The sequence below is a fragment of the Dermacentor albipictus genome, chromosome 9 (genome assembly GCF_038994185.2).
Source record: "Dermacentor albipictus isolate Rhodes 1998 colony chromosome 9, USDA_Dalb.pri_finalv2, whole genome shotgun sequence".
Lineage (NCBI taxonomy): Eukaryota > Metazoa > Arthropoda > Arachnida > Ixodida > Ixodidae > Dermacentor > Dermacentor albipictus.
In genome coordinates, this window is record NC_091829.1 from 71,459,055 (window position 1) to 71,477,293 (window position 18,239).

Sequence of the window (18,239 nt, forward strand, 5' to 3'; positions counted from 1 at the left end):
TTAAGGTGTCGAAACCACGATGTTGTTTTCTTGAGACTCACCGTGGTAAGGGACTCTGGAATGATTGTGATCACCTGCAGTTAATTATGTGCGCACAGGCTTAAGTACACTTTCCGTTTCATCCTGTTCGAAATACGGCATCCGCGGCTGGAATCGAACCCGGTACCTTGAGCACAGTGTCGCAACGGTAAAGCCACTGGGCGACAGCGAAGGCTATTCTGCTAAGGTTCATACTAGGAGAAGAACATAGATGTGTTTGGCGTGACCTAGGTGAAAGCTATCAAAAGTTATTTCCTTTGGCTCACATAAGTTCGAAAGGCAAAATTATGGTTTTCCGCATAGGCTAATACGCCCTCGATGTGACGGATTAGAAGATAGTGATCCGAGGAAAATGTAGCTGCGTGGTACGTAATTAATAATCGAACAAAAGGCGTCCACCTGTAAACAGAAACCTGCCGCACGAAAATACGAGTTGCGCAAATTTGTGTAGCTGGTCACTGTATCAAACGCTAAGATAACAACCAGAACGTACTGCGAAGAATAGGCTTCGGGCACCAAATGACTGAAGCGCTGCTCTACGCACTTTTAAATTTTGTGTTTCTGAGAATCTTTGTCGCCAACAGCGGACCGCAATTTCCAACGTAGGAAATTACGTCGCTCTTTGACGACATAAGCAAGTAGAATGAGGGCACCCGAGGCAAGGGATATTCACTGAGGCACCACCCTACAAAGTATACCATTGAGTCTAGAGAAAGCGTAGATGAAGTTAACCTATTGCGATTAATTGATATGAATAAATAATTTAAATGTAGTTAAGACAAATGGCCGTGCTTGAAGAGATAAGTTGCCGCAGATGCGAGTCGAACCCACATCAACCTCACCACGCGTGAGGTCTTTGCCAATTAAGCTACCGTTGCGGCCATCCTCCCCTCTATCTTTCTGAGTGGTACTTGTGCATATGCCCACGATGAGACCTGGGAGTTGGGGAATGCGCCGATAACCGCTACGGCGGCAGCCATGAAACGTCCTTCTTTTTTAACACGCTGGCGGCATTTAGTAGGTGAGCTTCGAAGCAGACATCGTCATTATCACAATAACCATCGCATTTGTCGCTACGACAGGACAAGGCCCCCCAGGGCCTCCTCCCAACGAAGGTCTTTCCCAGCGATTACCCCCGTTTTAGGCCAGCTGGCGCGAATCTTAAGCCGGCAAATTTCCTATTTCTGTCTGACCACCTAGTTATATCGCATTGCTTTCTGCTGGCTGGAACTCTGCAAGTCTAATAGACCACTACACAACACGTCCTACACAACAACTCTCCTGTGGATCGTCACTTCTTCCTCTTATTCTCAACTAAAACATTGGCTACCCGCATTGGCTGTCTAATCCACACTGCGCTCTTCCTGTCTCTTAACGTTACGCCTAAAATTTATTTTTGTGCCGTCACTTGTAGCTGGCACCTGACCAATATATCCACACGTTCTATAGCCCATGTCAGCAAGACTGTTAAATCGAAGGCCTTCGCTGTTCAACGAGTGCAAAGAAGGGAGATGCGAAGGGCTTGTATACATATCTGTATTTTTTGGGTTAATCACAATACAATGTAACAGACAGTTAAGCTTCACGCTCGCAAGGGTAATCTACACATTCGGCTGAATTCAGAAACTAGCGCGGGAACAAACTAACTTGTAGGTAGCCAGTTGAATTATTTAAAGGTTCTTTGATTTTACGTGCTACAACCAGGAGCCGATTATGAAGCGTAGTAGTAGTAGGAGACTCCGCAATAATCTTGGCCACGTGTGGTTCTTTAGCGTGCGCCTAAATATACGTAAACGAGCGCTTTTCTTTAATTAAAAAAAATAAATGCCACCGCTGCTGCTTCGATCTAACTCATGACCTCGATCTCAGCAGCGCAGCGTGATAGCTATAATTATATAATTGTTATTATTATTGTAAATATAATAACCTACCACCATGGGCCTAGATGAATTTAGGGCGGAAGAGCGTTGCGTGGAAAAGTTTTATCCTGATAAATATTGGCATTGCCGGTGCTCCCAGATGGGATGCCCTTTCCAAGAAATAACTAAGTAAGTAAATAAAATTAAAAATTCCTGTGACCACCCCACAGGCTTATGGTGTGCGAGTAATTGCCTTCGAAGGCTCCACCGACCTCTACGCTACTGTAGTTCAGTTTTGTTATTCCGGATTTTATTGTTGTAGGGTTCAAACCTGTATTGTTTTGCGGGATTAAATTGAGAATATCTGTAGAGCCCTCATGCTCACTTGTTTATGACAAGAACCGACCACGCACAGTTACTGTGCAATTCGTATTGACAGAATGCAATGGAGGACTCTCACTTTGGTCGCAGTAAGGCGAATTTTTCCAGCCCTGGCGACACTTGCCGCGGTCATGGCGACATGTGCCTGTGTAGATGTCGCAGTACTCCTTCGTCTCGCAGAAGCAGATGCGCCGTTGCTTGCAGTCTGCTCCGTATTGGTGTGGGGGACACGCTGCGATGAAAGATGTTGCACGAGATGCGAGAATGCTCACTCAAACATCATTGTAACTATATCGCATGGAACGCGCTCACAAAATCTGCGAATGAAAAGCAGGAATTATAGTTCTTATATTGACCCACGCGTTGGGCACATTTAACAGAACTGTAATAACAAATCTCATGGCCAAGACATTGGAATTCCGCTGCAATTCGCTGAAATTCGAACGCTAGAGAGCACTTGACAACAACAACAACAACAACAACAACAACACACAAAAAAAAACACTTGCCTTCGATCAAAACAGTGACGTAGACAACCGCTTTCGGAGTAACTTCTCAAAGGCGAGAGGTACTACTGCTGAAAGCTAAAGAAATGCCATTCACATCTCTGCGGGGAAATTAATGCGATCTATTGCTCATTCACGCGGGTGAGAACGCCCTTCACTCGCATGGAATGTTTAAACCCTATTTATTCTTATATGAATACAACAATCAAATATGAATACACCAATCAAACCCCGGCCCTGAGTCTCCAGCAGCCGCGAAGCTAGTGACCACGGCGGCGGTCAGATCTGTGATGCTGCAGAGGGTGCTAAGGATACCTGGCTCCGGACAGGCCGCCATTGGAATCTGAACCTGGCAACGTTTACCGTTAGATCGTTATCTAGTGAGGCGAGTCTAGCAGTGTTATTGGAGGAATTAGAGGGTAGTAAATGGGATATAATAGGGCTCAGTGAGGTTAGGAGGACAAAAGAAGCATATACAGTGCTAAAAAGCGGGCATGTACTGTGTTACCGGGGCTTAGCGGAGAGACGAGAACTAGGAGTCGGATTCCTGATTAATAAGGAAATAGCTGGTAACATACAGGAATTCTATAGCATTAACGAGAGGGTGGCAGGTCTTGTTGTGAAACTTAATAAGAGGTAGAAATTGAAGGTGGTACAAGTCTATGCCCCTACATGCAGTCATGATGACCAGGAAATTGAAAGCTTTTATGAAGACGTAGAATCGGCGATGGGTAAAGTCAAAACAAAATACACTATACTGATGGGCGACTTCAATGGCAGGTTAGGCAAGAAGCAGGCTGGAGACAAGTCAGTGGGGGAATATGGCATAGGCTCTAGGAATAGCAGAGGAGAATTATTAGTAGAGTTTGCAGAACAGAATAATATGCGGATAATGAATACCTTTTTCCGCAAGCGGGTTAGTCGAAAGTGGACGTGGAGGAGCCCGAATGGTGAGACTAGAAATGAAATCGACTTCATACTCTGCGCGAACCCTGGCATCATACAAGATGTAGAAGTGCTCGGCAAGGTACGCTGCAGTGACCATAGAATGATAAGAACTCGAATTAGCCTATACTTGAGGAGGGAACGCAAGAAACTGGTACACAAGAAGCCAATCAATGAGTTAGTGGTAAGAGGGAAACTAGAGGAATTCCGGATCAAGCTACAGAACAGGTATTCGGCTTTAACTCAGGAAGAGGACCAACGACAATCTCATAGGCATCATTAAGCAGTGCGCAATAGAAGTCGGTGGTAACGCCGTTAGACAGGAAACCAGTAAGCTATCGCAGGAGACGAAAGATCTGATCAAGAAACGCGAATGTATGAAAGCCTCTAACCCTACAGCTAGAATAGAACTGGCAGAACTTTCTAAGTTAATCAACAAGCGTAAGACAGCGGACATCAGGAACTATAACATGGTTAGAATTGAACAGGCTCTCAGTAACGGAGGAAGCCTAAAAACAGTGAAGAAGAAACTAGGAATAGGAGAGAATCAGATGTGTGCGTTAAGAGACAAAGCCGGCAATATCGTTACTAATATGGATGAGATAGTTCAAGTGGCTGAGGAGTTCTATAGAGATTTATACAGTACCAATGGCACCCACGACGATAGTGGAAGAGAGAATAGCCTAGAGGAATTCGAAATCCCACAGGTAACGCCAGAAGAAATGAAGAAAGCCTTAGGAGCTATGCAAAGGGGGAAGGCAGCTGGGGAGGATCAGGTAACAGCGGATTTGTTGAAGGATGGTGGTCAGATTGTTCTAGAGAAACTGGCCACCCTGTATACGCAATGCCTCATAACCTCGAGCGTACCGGAATCTTGGAAGAACGCTAACATAATCCTAATCCATAAGAAAGGGGACGCCAAAGACTTGAAAAATTATAGACCGATCAGCTTACTGTCCGTTGCCTACAAAGTATTTACTAAAGTAATCGCAAATAGAATCACGAACACCTTAGACTTCTGTCAACCAAAGGACCAGGCAGGATTCCGCAAAGGCTACTCAACAATAGACCATATTCACACTATCAATCAAGTGATAGAGAAATGTGCAGAATATAACCAACCTTTATATATATATAGCTTTCATTGATTACGAGAAAGCGTTTGATTCAGTCGAAACCTCAGCAGTCATGGAGGCATTACGGAATCAGGGTGTAGATGAGCCATATCTAAAAATACTGGAAGATATCTATAGCGGCTCCACAGCCACCGTAGTCCTCCACAAAGAAAGCAACGAAATCCCTATAAAGAAAGGCGACAGACAGGGAGATACGATATCTCCAATGCTATTCACAGCATGTTTACAGGATGTATTCAGAGGCCTGGAGTGGGAAGAATTGGGCATAAAAGTTGATGGAGAATACCTTAGCAACTTGCGATTCGCTGATGATATTGCCTTGCTTAGTAACTCAGGGGACCAATTGCAATGCATGCTCACTGACCTGGAGAGGCAGAGCAGAAGAGTGGGTCTAAAAATTAATCTGCAGAAAACTAAAGTAATGTTTAACAGTCTCGGAAGAGATGTGGGGATGCGAGACCCTCGCGCCTCCCCTGATGTTTTTCCCGCATAGCGCGTCTCCTGTAGTGCGGCTTCGCCGCACATGCGGCGGTCCGAGTGGTACAGGCGCAGTCCGAGAGATGGCGCTAGTGTTGCGCGGCTGCGGGGTTACCCTCGGCGGGAGAGACGAGGCGCGCTCTCTTGGCTTCGAGACAGCAAACGGGCTGCACGTGCAGCAACGCTCTTCCCCGGCGGGTCGCCGAAGCAGCGCGGACATTCCGCGCGCGCGCGGCGACCGATGCATCTGCGAGACCGCCTCGCGTGGCCGCCTTCGAACGCGCCACGATTCGCGTGACTCTACACGCGAACGACCAGGCGTTGGGATCCAGCATGGGGCGAACATATTCGCTCGCTTCCGGTCGCGGTAAGTCGGACTTCTAGATTTGTCGCGCGCCCATCGGCATGTTTTGTGGATAGCAACTCGGCTAGCATGGCTTGATGTATGAAAGGTGCAATAAATGCCCTTGTGATTGTGTGCACTACTGTGTTGTCGTTCCTTTGTCCCAAGAGTACGGTGAGAGATATCCCACATCAGACCCCACAGAGAACAGCAGTTTACGATAGGTAGCGAAGCACTGGAAGTGGTAAGGGAATACATCTACTTAGGGCAGGTAGTGACCACGGATCCGGATCATGAGACTGAAATAGCCAGAAGAATAAGAATAGGTTGTGGTGCGTTTGGCAGGCATTCTCAAATCAGGAACAGCAGGTTGCCACTATCCCTCAAAAGGAAAGTGTATAACAGCTGTGTGTTACCAGTACTCACATATGCGGCAGAAGCCTGGAGGCTTACGAAAAGTGTTCTGCTGAAATTGAGGACGACGCAACGAGCTATGGAAAGAAGAATGATGGGTGTAACGTTAAGGGATAAGAAAAGAGCAGATTGGGTGAGGCAACAAACGCGGGTAAACGACATCTTAGTTGAAATCAAGAAAAAGAAATGGGCATGGGCCGGACATGTAATGAGGAGGGAAGATAACCGATGGTCACTAAGGGTTACGAACTGGATTCCAAGGGAAGGGAAGCGTAGCAGGGGGCGGCAGAAAGTTAGGTGGGCGGATGACATTAAGACGTTTGCAGGGACAACACGGCCACAATTAGTACATGACCGGAGTATTTGGAGAAGTACGGGAGAGGCCTTTGCCCTGCAGTGGGCGTAACTAGGCTGATGATGATGATGATGATGATGATGATGATATGCATGCGCTTTAAGATTAACACAGAACAGTGCTTGATAACTTCTGCCAAAAGAGCCTGAACACTCACTTTGGTTGCAGAAGGGGCCATAGTAGCCTGTCCCACAGGAGCAGCCGTAAGGGTCCGGAAGGCATATCAGTATACCTCGGCACGTCGTGTCCTTCTTGTCAAGATTTGTGTCTGAACAACGATGTGAGCAGGTTTGGCCGAAATAGTCGTCACCACAGGCTGAAAAAAGAAGAGTAATAACAGTACTGCTGCCGCAGCAGGAAACAAGTTGATAGCGAAAATTTTGAGCCTGATTTCAATGGACTGCCTTCATTATACGCAGCTAGTTTATCGAGGAAACCGGTGCCAGCATTAGAAGCTTAACATTAGCTGACTACCTTAGTAAAATGTGCTTGCCATGTGTAGACTTTTAGAGCTCAAAGACATGTTATTCGAGATATTCAGCAGGTGTGCACATAAATAACTTGACAGCAAATGTCTTCACATAAGAAGGTGTCCCTTGTGAATTGGAATTCACTGTTTACTGCGCTATATATCTTTTACTTTGAGAATATTGGTATTTTTGTTTCTGCTGGTTGTCCCAGTGACAAAGCAAAAGATGGCTGCTTTGGTACGGCTAGCTAAGTCGGGAAGACGCGTGCGCGGCACAGATTCACTAGCGCGTTCGCTGCTCGAAGAAGACCAATATAATATCGGCAGAAGCGAGGCGCTAGAGGTATGCCATAATGTTCTCGATTCGCGAAAGCTCTATTCCTCCTTCACAGAATGTCGAAAAGTTTGTGGTTGAACTCCAACTGTTAAATGAACTGTGAAAACTGCTTGCGTAAATAATGAAATACATACAATATAGGGTTCGACGAAAGTTCTTCCCGTCAGAGATGGGGTGAAGGGAATCATGGTCGCTGACGAGGTCTGAAGAAGGATCGACGTTTCGGAACCGCGTATGGGTTCTTTGTTAACTCTGTTGGACAAGAGCTCACGTTGTTATTTTTGTAAGCAACACATGACGTTATGAGCATGCGTAAACAGATGGCATAATTCCTGCTGTCCGGCTCATCGTAACTGGCATGGACTGAATTATCAGTGATTCCGGCAGACGCTGGCTTGACAAGGTTCTTTTCTGTTGCTACTATAGTGGCGTTGTCTAAATCAATCTTGCGAGTATGCTTGAGGGTATGATGGACAATGGCGTTAGTAGCACGACAAATATTCCTAACGTCACGTCTGTGTTCCTTCAGCGGTCTTGAAAATTTTCGTGTTTCAATGTAAAGTTGGTGGTAATCGGCGCATCAAATCTTGTAAACGACTCCTGGGAATGATTAAATGGGCACTCTACCTTTCACATTAATGAACTGCTTTCAGAGCTTTGCTCGTCAGGCCGTGGGCAACGTGTTTGTGGTGTTTAGAAAGTACGTGCGAGGGTGCCTGGCAGATGCTTTTGACGTAAGGGATGGCTGCACCAGTACGAATCGTCCTGCTGCTCTTTGCTAATGGCTCTGATACGCTTTTCTCAGTTTTGCAAATAAAATGGCCGGGGAAGCTGATTTATTCATTAGTACGTCGCCATCTGAACAGATGCTTGCGACGCGCGTTATCATGGACGATACTAAGGAAGTCTTGTGACCGACATGATGTCAACAAAGAAACCTGAGGCAACGCTACGTGCATGTAAACTTCCTGCAAGCTGAGAATGTGGGAGCATTCTCACCCCGGTGGAGGAGTACATCAACAGAAAAAATGCAGCAAGTTGTTTTTCTTAAGTTCCACAGTGGGCTGTATGTATGCATCTTGGGCGTTCAGGCTGTCCACCATGTGTGGAAAGTCTTGATTCGTCAGGACGCAGCAGTCGTTCACGTATCCGTAGGAAGCTTTCGGCCGTGGACTCATGGGAGTGAGTGAGTGAGTGAGTGAGTGAGTGAGTGAGTGAGAAAGACAACTTTATTCGGTCCACAATAGATGCGAGTAAACCCAACGTCACCTGCCTAGGCCCACTCGGGGACCATCAGGTCAAACCTGACGGCCTTCTCGGGGGCCCTCTGAACTACCAGGATTTAAGAAGTCTGGTCCTGGGCCTTCATAAGCTTCATCATTTCCTCTTGTGTGAAAGGGGGACCGGCAGAGGCACCATCCCACAGGACATGCTCGAAGTCCGCATAACCACTACACAGGGGGTAGTTCGGGCTTGGGAACCGTTCAGGGTACAATGGTGTGCAGTGCCGCGGGGCTCGGGTAAGTGCTACTTTGTAGAAGTCTGATAGCGACTGCCTGGTTGCTGCGTAGCGAGGAGTGCGGCAAATGCAGGAGTCTTCTTGAGAGATAATTATGCTTGCAGATCTCGTACGAGCAGAGAGGCTCGGGTTGCCCAGGAGAGGACGCGTTACCCGGCGCAGTCGATACTTTTCATTAAGGAACAAGGAACCCATGAGCGGTCCCGAAACGTCAATATTTCTTCATACTTGGTCAGTAACCATGATACGCTTCAACTCATGCCTCACCAGACGAACTTCCAGCGAAGCTTAGGTTATGTCAAATGGCGCAATACATATAGACAAGATGTTGTTGCAAAGGTAAGTTGATTCATTTCGGTCACTTCAAATGTAGCTGCGTTCATGACGGACCCGGCCTTCAGCCTCGCATGTTATTCGGAGTGCTCCACGCCAAAGAGCCCGCTACTAGGAACACCTGTTTCTATGTCGTGGGGCCGCCAAACCGTTAGCCGGACCATGCGGAAGCTGTACGGACTTTTGCTGGAGTGCCGTCAGAAAATCCGGACTTGCGAAATGGAAGGATGTTTTGCACTCCACCAACTCGAGCATCTAATGCCACAAAATTCTCCAGGAGTAAAGTTATACTCAAATTTTACCGCAACTACAAGAAAATGTCGTCATAGGTCGCCGCGAGACACGAAGCTACACACACTGCCGATGAAGGTGTGACAAGACCCAAAAAACGTTGTCAATTTGTCATACACGCCGACGAAGAATGCAATTTAGGTATTGTCCCGGGATTCAAATTTAAACACAGAGAAACCACCGAAGCCGAAGCCAAGTGATGTGTCCTGCGCGGTCGAATGACCGTTCTGTCAGGGTCCCTCTTAATTACGAGATGAGGCACGCATCCGTGTCATTAGTGGGCTCCTCGGTTTCTGGAAAAACGGTGTAAGAACGCCACAGTCGCTATCCGGAAAGCGAGCCGTTTGGAGCGTGAGGAATAACAGTAGCATTGCCATTCTACCTCTTGACAAAAGCAGCGCCACAGTCTTGTTTGATCTGAGCGATTACAAGATGATGTTGACCCTTTTTGAATATCAACAGACCTACGCTCCTCTAGCCAATGACCCAACACGCCGACTACAGACCAAGCTGAAACAACTCTTGACCCGTGTTGAAGTTGGTTCTTCCGCAGCATAAGGGCCTCTATAATCAGCGGTTTTGCACGAACGGGTCAACTCCTGTACAATGTATAGGATGTGAGGGTTCTACCCAAGTCCTCAAATAAACAATTTACGGCCTTCCATGCACAATGTACAACGTACAATGTACGGCCTGCCTAAAGTCAACAATTGTGGTGTTCCACTCTGGCCTATTGTAGACTTTACCAGATCACCTCTCTACGGATTATTAAGCTACATAGACCAATTGCTCAGCCCTCTAGTCAGTGGAAATTTGCCGCACGTTGAATAATTTGTACGCCTTTCTGCCGAAGCTAAACCACCTCCTGCTGAGTGATGACGACGCCTTGGTGTCCTTAGACCTCAGGTTGTGATTCACTAGGATCCCAGTAGACGTGGAAGCAGCCGCATCCAATGAAGCCCTAAAAACAGACAATCATCTTCAAGGTCTTGCGCTTTTCGACGTCCCCAATCTCAGCGAGCTCTTCAGGCTTTGTTCTAGCAACACATAGTTTTCTTATTATGACAATCTATATGCGCAGACACGTAGCATGGTGATGGGATTATTGATACCAGTCACCACAACAAATCTATTAACGAATGTTTTGGCAGGAAAAGTATTGTCTACCAGCAGCAATCCGGCACCGAAGCTTTCTACCGATGATTGGTTGATCTCTCCTGCGTATTGAAGAAAAAAGATGTCCCACGCTTCCTAGAAAGCCTGAACGCTGAAAACGCACACATACAGTTCGCCGTGAAGCTCCAGAAGGACAATTCGCTGCCTTTCTTTGACGCACTTGTCCACCGGGGGCATAGGCGCTCTTACCTTCTCGATTTACAGGAAGCCTGCACATATGGATCATTACCACAAGTGTATTTCTTTCCATCCTGTCGGCCTCAAGCCCTCCGTAGTGTCACCTTTGATAGCGCGCCTTATAGACATCTGTTCGGATGACGATACATTCAAAGTTCATTTAGACCAATCCACCATGAGCTAACCGGTAACGGCTACCTACTCGTTCATTTTGCAAAACTGAAGAGAGCGTATTAGGGCCAAAAACAGAGAGCAGCGAGACGATTGGGGCGCCTGCAGTCATTTCTCACGTCAAAGGCAGCGAGGCACCATCGCGCATATTTTCGAAATTCGACATGCAAATTGCCCATTGGCCGACCAGCTAGCTCCGAAAACAGCTGATGAACGCGAAAGAGAGATGGCCGACTGAAGCATTCGAAGGAGTGATTTACAAGATTCCACGCTGTGATTGCCACAAAGTTTCCGCTAGTGAAACAGGAAAGCTCTTAAGAGGAAGCTTTAGATCGGGTGCTCGGGTGCGCCTATCTAAATACACGTAAAAGGAGAATTCGTTTTTCTAGGCAACCACTGCACCAAATTTGACGAGGTTTGCTGCATTTAAAAGAAAAACTTAAAATCTAGTGACTGTTGGTTTCGAATTTTCGATTTACGTTGTGAATTTTTTATAAAAATTTGGGAAAAATTGCAAATTTTCAGAAAACGAAACTATGAAGTTTACAACTCCGTAACTCAGCAAGAAAAAATGATATCGCAATTCTGTGAATTGTACCTAATAGCACATCTAAAGCGGACAAAATTGTTATGTTACACATGAACCTCAAAAAATGGGGAAATGTGTAATTACAACTTTTGCAGAACCCTCGTAAAAAACGTAACAAATTCACGTAAGATGTAAACTGACATAACAAATTTGTCCGCTTTGAATGGTCTAATGGATGCCGTTTACAGAATCGCGATATCTGTTTTTGATGCAGAGCTATTAGTTTGTAAGCTTCGTGCTACAATTTTTTTTCAAACGTCTGAATTTTTGAAAATCCTTTTAACAAAATTCAAGCCCTAAATCAAAATTCCACTTCCAACAGTCACTAGAAAGCTTCCTCTTAAGAGGAAGCTTTAGCTAGGGCCCAACTCCGACGCAGCCTATTCAAATACATGTAAAGCGCAAAAACGTTTTTCTTGGATAACCCCTGTACTGATTTCAATGAAATTTGTGGCATTTGAGAGAGAAAGTTAAATTCTAGTGACTGTTGAAACCGGAATTTCAATTTCGGGCTTCAATATTGTTAAAAAGATTTTCAAATATTCGACCGTTTGAAAAATATAGAAGCACGAAATTTACAAATTCACAGCTCCGTACCAATAACAGAAATCGCGGTTCTGTAAACGGCACCCACTAGATCATTGAAAGCGGACACATTTTATATGTCAGTTTATATCTTACGTGAATTTGTTATGTCTGTTACAAGGGGTCTGTAAAAGCTTTATTTTCATATAACGAAATTTTTCGAGATTCATGTATAACATATCAATTTTGTCCGCTTAGATGTACTATTAGATGCAGTTCCCAGAATGGTGATACCATTTTTTCGTTGCTGAGTTAGAGTTGTAAACTTGGTAGTTTTGTTTTCTGAAAATTCGCGCTTCTTGCCAATTTTTAATAAAACATTCACCACCTAAATCAGAAATTCGAAACCAACAGTCACTGGATTCTATATTTTTCTTTTAAATGAAACAAACCTTGCCAAATTTGGTGCAGTGATCGCCGCGAGAAACGAATTTTCCTTTTACATGTGTTTAGACAGGAGAACCCGAGCTAAAGGTTCCTCTTATTGCGAGTTAAGGACCACAGACGTGATGTTAGAAGTAAGAGTAATACGCAAAACGCCATTGCCGAGCACATCCAGACAAACACCCACAAGACTGACTCAGACAACGCGACTATCGTAGCAATGGAAAAAGACGTATCAAGTTGATGACTGCTGGAATCAGTTATTTTTCAATGAACACCAGCTACGACAAATTGGACAGCAGGAAATATGCTATCCATTTACCCACTGTCATTGATTCATGTGATGCGTACATAAGTACTTAAGTTGGCTTGTCCTTCTCAGTTAACAAGGAACCCGTATGCACTTCTGCAACGTCGATTTTTCTTCAGACTTGGTCAACGACCATGATTGACTTCATGGAATCAAAGATATTGAGATGTTTTAAGGAATGTTTGATGAACTGATGTTTTAAGTGAATGTTTCGTAAGACGTTCAATTCGCAGTCACGCAGGTGCTCCGCTGTATATAGGCTCCGAAAATCATGTGCTCCGATGCCTCACGTAAAGTAAACGCGGCAAATGGCGAACGTAATGGCCCAGACCATATTAAGCTTAAATACTCGAGTTTTTTTTTTGAAATTGTTTACTGAATAGTTTACATTGCCTAAATAAAAAAAAGCATTGTACCGTCCGATTGCACTTGCCAGTTGCATTGAGAAACAAATGGAAAGGATGGTGTTGACGCGCCTTGACTTGTACTTATAGCATAATGAGGTGTATCTGAATGCAATGGCGGGCTTCTGGCGCAGTCGATCATCCATCTATAACTTGCTTATTTTGGGAACATTCATTCAACATCAAAAGAGCATGAAACGACTAACGGTGGCTATGTTTCTTGATGTCAATGGCGCATATAATAATGTAGCACACCAAGCAATCTTCCATGCTTTGACCGATATGTGCGTTGGTGGCCATGCACTACGCTAGATTCACAGCTATTTGGAGGACAGATCCTTCTTTGTGCTTACAGAGGATGGCATGACATTTCACCATCTAATCGGCAAAGGTGTGCCGCAAGGCGGAGTGTTAAGCCACACGCGGTTCAACGTAGCATTGTTGGTTCTTGTTGGATTATTCTGAAGGACGTTCGAGATATCCATCTATGCAGATCATATCTGCATCTGGGCGTTTAGCGGGACAGCTCGGCAGACACGAGCGAGGCTACAGAAGGTGGTCACACAAACGTCTTCTTACCTGCACACGAAATGCCTAGAACTCTCTTCAGAAAAGTGGCGATTAGTCGAGTTTACACGCAAAATAATGAATCCATTCGTTATACGCGTAAATCGAGAAGTAATTGTTTAGCACCCTATAACAACATACATTGCAGTCGACGCTCCAATAGTGTGCATTATACATGTCGCAAGTGTACCATTTCACCATCTTGCTTGTCTGCCAACGACTAGGCCCCATACGAGTTTCATCCGTCTCGTGACTACTCACGGAGCATCACAACCATCGAATTACGTCCCAGGATCATGGCCTTCGCTGCCACTGTGGTTTCTGCATTCACCTAGTATGCCTTACCACTCGAGGCATCAAGAAGAAGGGACGAATGACGTCTGCAGCATAGAAGCAGGCCTCATTATTTCCATTGCATGAGGCCCACAGTGACCGCTTACATGTTTACAAAGATGGGTTGGTCATGCACTCCATTTCAGCAGCTGCAGTATTTGTGCCAGCAAAATCTACAGTGATAGAATTCAGAACATCGCACTTGACAACAATAACGGCAGTCCAACTTGCAGCTCTGCGTGCAGCAATTCAATTGATCGATCAGGAAACGCCCCAGCAATGGTCCATGTTCTGTGGTTCCAAAGCCACATGGCTTTGTGGAACATGGTTCATGTGGAACCACATAGTTCCACATGGATTGACAAGACGGGAGGTAGCTCTCATTTGTCGCCTATGGCTTGGAGTAGCTTTTATCCAATGCCTAGTCTTATCTCACCAGAATGGCCGCAAGTCCAGATTGTGGAGTGTGCGGGTGTAAAGAGACGACAGCTCACCTTCTGTGTGATTTTCCTCTTTTCATTGCATAAGGACAAGTCATCAGCACCACGCTCGACAGGACTGACAACCGTCCCCTTACGGAAGACATAATTCTTGGACCCTGCTCCAAGCTGACCTCGGCACAAACTGCTTTAAAAGCGCTGGTGTGCTTTTTAAAGGAAACATGACTCACTGAAAAACTGTAGAATGTGCAATCGGATGCCTTCCTTGTTTATTTTTTTATCTTCACTTCTTATCTTATGTTTTCTGCCCCTTACCCCATCCCCTTGTGCAGAGTAGCCGGCCGGACTCTTAATATGTTTTAGCTCTCTGCCTTTCGCCTCTCGTTTTCCTTCCTTCCTTTCAAGGTGATCCATGGACCACAGACGTGACGTGTGCGCAGTCTCCGTGGTATCTGTGTATTCACACACGAATGCTCGGTCACGAGGAAGCGTCGTGCCGTTGCGGGGTTTTTTCATTACCACCACAGTACATCGTTTGTGAAGAAAGAAGTGCTGATTCACTAAATTATCCCAGTGGCGGAATTCCGCATGAGAACAAAGGGCGCATTTCGCGCGCGTTAGCAAAAAATAAATAAATAAATAAATAAAGAAGCCGTGTACTCACTTGCATCGCAAACCTGTCCTCTGAAACCAGGTGGGCAGATGCACTGGCCGCTGATGTCGTGACATACGCCGCCATTTTGGCATGGCGGGCACACGAAATTGCATTCGGGACCGTAGGTGCCATGTAAGCAAGCTGGAAGAGAAAACAAAATTTCACGCTACCTTGCTTTCCTCCTCAAGCCTGCGCACCTTTCTTTTCCCACTCTAGCCAGGGTTTAAGCCTACAACGCTTATTACCCATTCTGGGCCAACCACATGGATCGTATTTGCAGTAGCTAGCAGAAAACCTTCCTGACGCATGGAACTTTCTCTCATTCTCTTCTTTGTAACTACATTGCTTTTACCCGCCATGCGTTGCTCAGTGGCTATGGTGTTGGGCTGCTGAGCACGAGGTCGTGGGACCGAATCCCGGCCACGGCGGCCACATTTCGATGGAGGCGAAAACACCCCTGTACTTGGATTTAGGCACACGTTAAAGGTGGTCGAAATTTCCGGAGTCCCCCACTACGGCGTGCCTCATAAGCAGAAAGTTGTTTTGGCATGTATAACACCATACTTTATATAATTTATCTTTTTAACATTGCTTTTGTCGTATCTTTGCCCTCTGGCGGCAGAATTCGAGACTATCATGGGTGTACCAAGTGGGCTTGCACGTGTTTCGGTGAAGTGCCCAAATAGAACTGGCGCCTGCCTACACGCGGAGGGGGGGGGGGGGGGTCTTCCGGGTGGTTTTACGTGTTATCGTTCGGTCAGTGGAGCACGCCCCTGCTCCGGTGATTGAACCTTGGTAGTGAAACGTTGGCCCTAAAACCAAAAGTTTTTTTAGGCAGTGCAAACGTACATCGGCTGGTCTTTCCTATCAGTCGATCGTGCTGCGTGCGCCAAATAGCTAATCGAATTCTTGACAGACGACTTCGTAGAGCACTGCTGCTGTTTTGGCTCTAGTCCGGCGCTCACGGAACCCCGCATTTTATGAAAAAAACAGGCGCCCAATTTTCTAGAGATATGAAAATGTTCCGCAATAAAAAGGAGCGAGAGGACTGTAATTTTCGTAGCTTGTGCAGCACACGCCACTGCAGCGACTGATGAGAAAGGGCACCCAGCGTACGTTTGCACTGTTTTCATCAATCTTTGCTTCTTGTGGCGCTGGTCTCGCTACCTGACGGCGCTTTTAGGAGTTGTACGAATGGAGAAAACGCGAAGAAAAATGATGTTCTGGGGGTTTTACCAAATAGCTTCGGACCCAGGCAGACGTTTAGAAAACAATCTATTTCTACTAATTCAGTTCGTAAACATTTCAACGATGCAGAATATGCATTTATGGATAGCACTTCTAGGTATTCAGGCGGCTGATGACAATGTATATCGGAAATCGCTATCAGGTATGCTCTAGCACGAATACATAGACGGCGATTTCGTAGATATACATATCTGTCCCTTGACCGACTTTAAAGACCAGAGAAATAAATACCTCGAAAAATCATTTATTCCTTACCGAAACGTAATGACACGCATTGAGACTGTGCCTAAGAAATAAAATTACATATTTTTCTGAAACTTTTTCAGCAATAGGGGCTCACACTAGGAATAAAACTCGAATTTAGCTTTACGCCAAGCCACATATGACTTCGTTTAGAACATGTACAGACAGCTCTCGTCATATGGGAATCGTAGGTGCACATCGCGTTTTCTTCACATTATGTGCGGGATGCCATTGCTTGCGGAGATTTTGCGTCGTTCTGTAAACTCTGCCGCTGCTTTAAAAAAAAATGAAAACGTGCCAAACTACTTCTGCATCCTGTGTTCCTGCTCTAAAGCAAGAAGCAGCGTTGATCCAATATATTTAGCCCAAAAACATTGTGCTCAATACGAAAACTAAGCACGAACAACAAATTCACTATGTTGCCTGCAGGCAATACAGGTCCATAAAAAGGTAATATTGTATAAAGGATCCGTCATGGAGAATACTGCTGAAGCGTTCTGCTTACTTTAAATTAACATTCAGATAAGCCTTTACACGCCACATTGAGCGCTGTAGCTTGCACACTTGCAGGTTGGCACCGATAAAATTGGTACTCAGTAGTTGCTACGAGTCTAGAGTGTGACTCCTGACTTAGTGGCTCTGTAAAAAAGAAGGGGGAAAGGCAGAGGAGGCTGCCCTAGCACTGGCTGTAGTCTCCACGGAGACTAAAATCATAGTCAGCGACTCCACGACAACCTTCAAGAACTATGCCAATGGAAGAATCTCGCTGGAAGCGCTTAGAAATTTGGATCAATTTTCGGGAAGATCGAGGTGTTCACATTATGTCGCTACCCGCACACTCCCTTCTTCTTGGAAACGAAATAGCGCACAACCTGGCTTGAGAACTGACGGACCGAGTAGGTGGTAACACTCGAATACTGCGAATAGAGAGAGACCGGATGAGCAGCTTTAACGAGATCAGTAAACACTATAAACTGGGAAGAGCCCATTTCCCACAGGCACACTCCTCGCTAAGCAGACGGCAAGTGACGGCATGGCGCCTCGTACAAAAAGATCTTTTATTCTTACACAGAATAAAACACATAAGACCAGAAACCAGTGGGAGACCGCGGTGCTGAGCTGTTCATCGGAAGACCAACTTAAGGCAATCCAGAAGGCTGAACAAGCCGCCAGAACCCAAGGGGCTCGAGGTCATCTAGGTAGAGAGGCCTAGGTCTTATAAACCTTCTGTACTAAAATATAGTTTATTCTTCCTCCTCATCCTCCTCCTCGGTAGTTTTCGGGCAGTCGTAGGGCGTATACCGCATTTGCTTCCTTCAGAACAGTGCCTATTTTCTTCACTGAAGAAACTTGATAACAGCATATAGCGGGCAACTTCACACAAAATCATTCATGCAATGTAACTGCAACGCTGATCACTGGGACCCGAGTGGCGTGACAGTGACTTGTACACATACTGCGCACGATGACTCTGAAGAGGGCTCTGTTTTTGCCAGGTGATCTGGTATTCGTGCCACTCGCCACGTACACTCCATTGTGCTGTAAGCCGGCTG

General features: G+C 45.7%; 1 protein-coding gene across 1 annotated transcript in view; it reads right to left on the minus strand.

Annotated features, from left to right (window-relative positions):
• Window positions 1–18,239, minus strand: part of LOC135908553 (receptor-type tyrosine-protein phosphatase kappa-like) — a 127,632-nt gene that overhangs the window by 64,175 nt on the left and 45,218 nt on the right. Inside the window, exons 8-11 of the mRNA XM_065440334.1 lie at window positions 18,144–18,239; window positions 15,205–15,336; window positions 6,613–6,771; window positions 2,359–2,511 (exon numbers count right to left, since the gene is read on the minus strand). The exon at window positions 18,144–18,239 is cut by the window's right edge and continues 192 nt beyond it. Of these exons, the coding sequence (XP_065296406.1) occupies window positions 2,359–2,511; window positions 6,613–6,771; window positions 15,205–15,336; window positions 18,144–18,239 (540 nt within the window). The remainder of the gene's footprint in view (window positions 1–2,358; window positions 2,512–6,612; window positions 6,772–15,204; window positions 15,337–18,143) is intronic.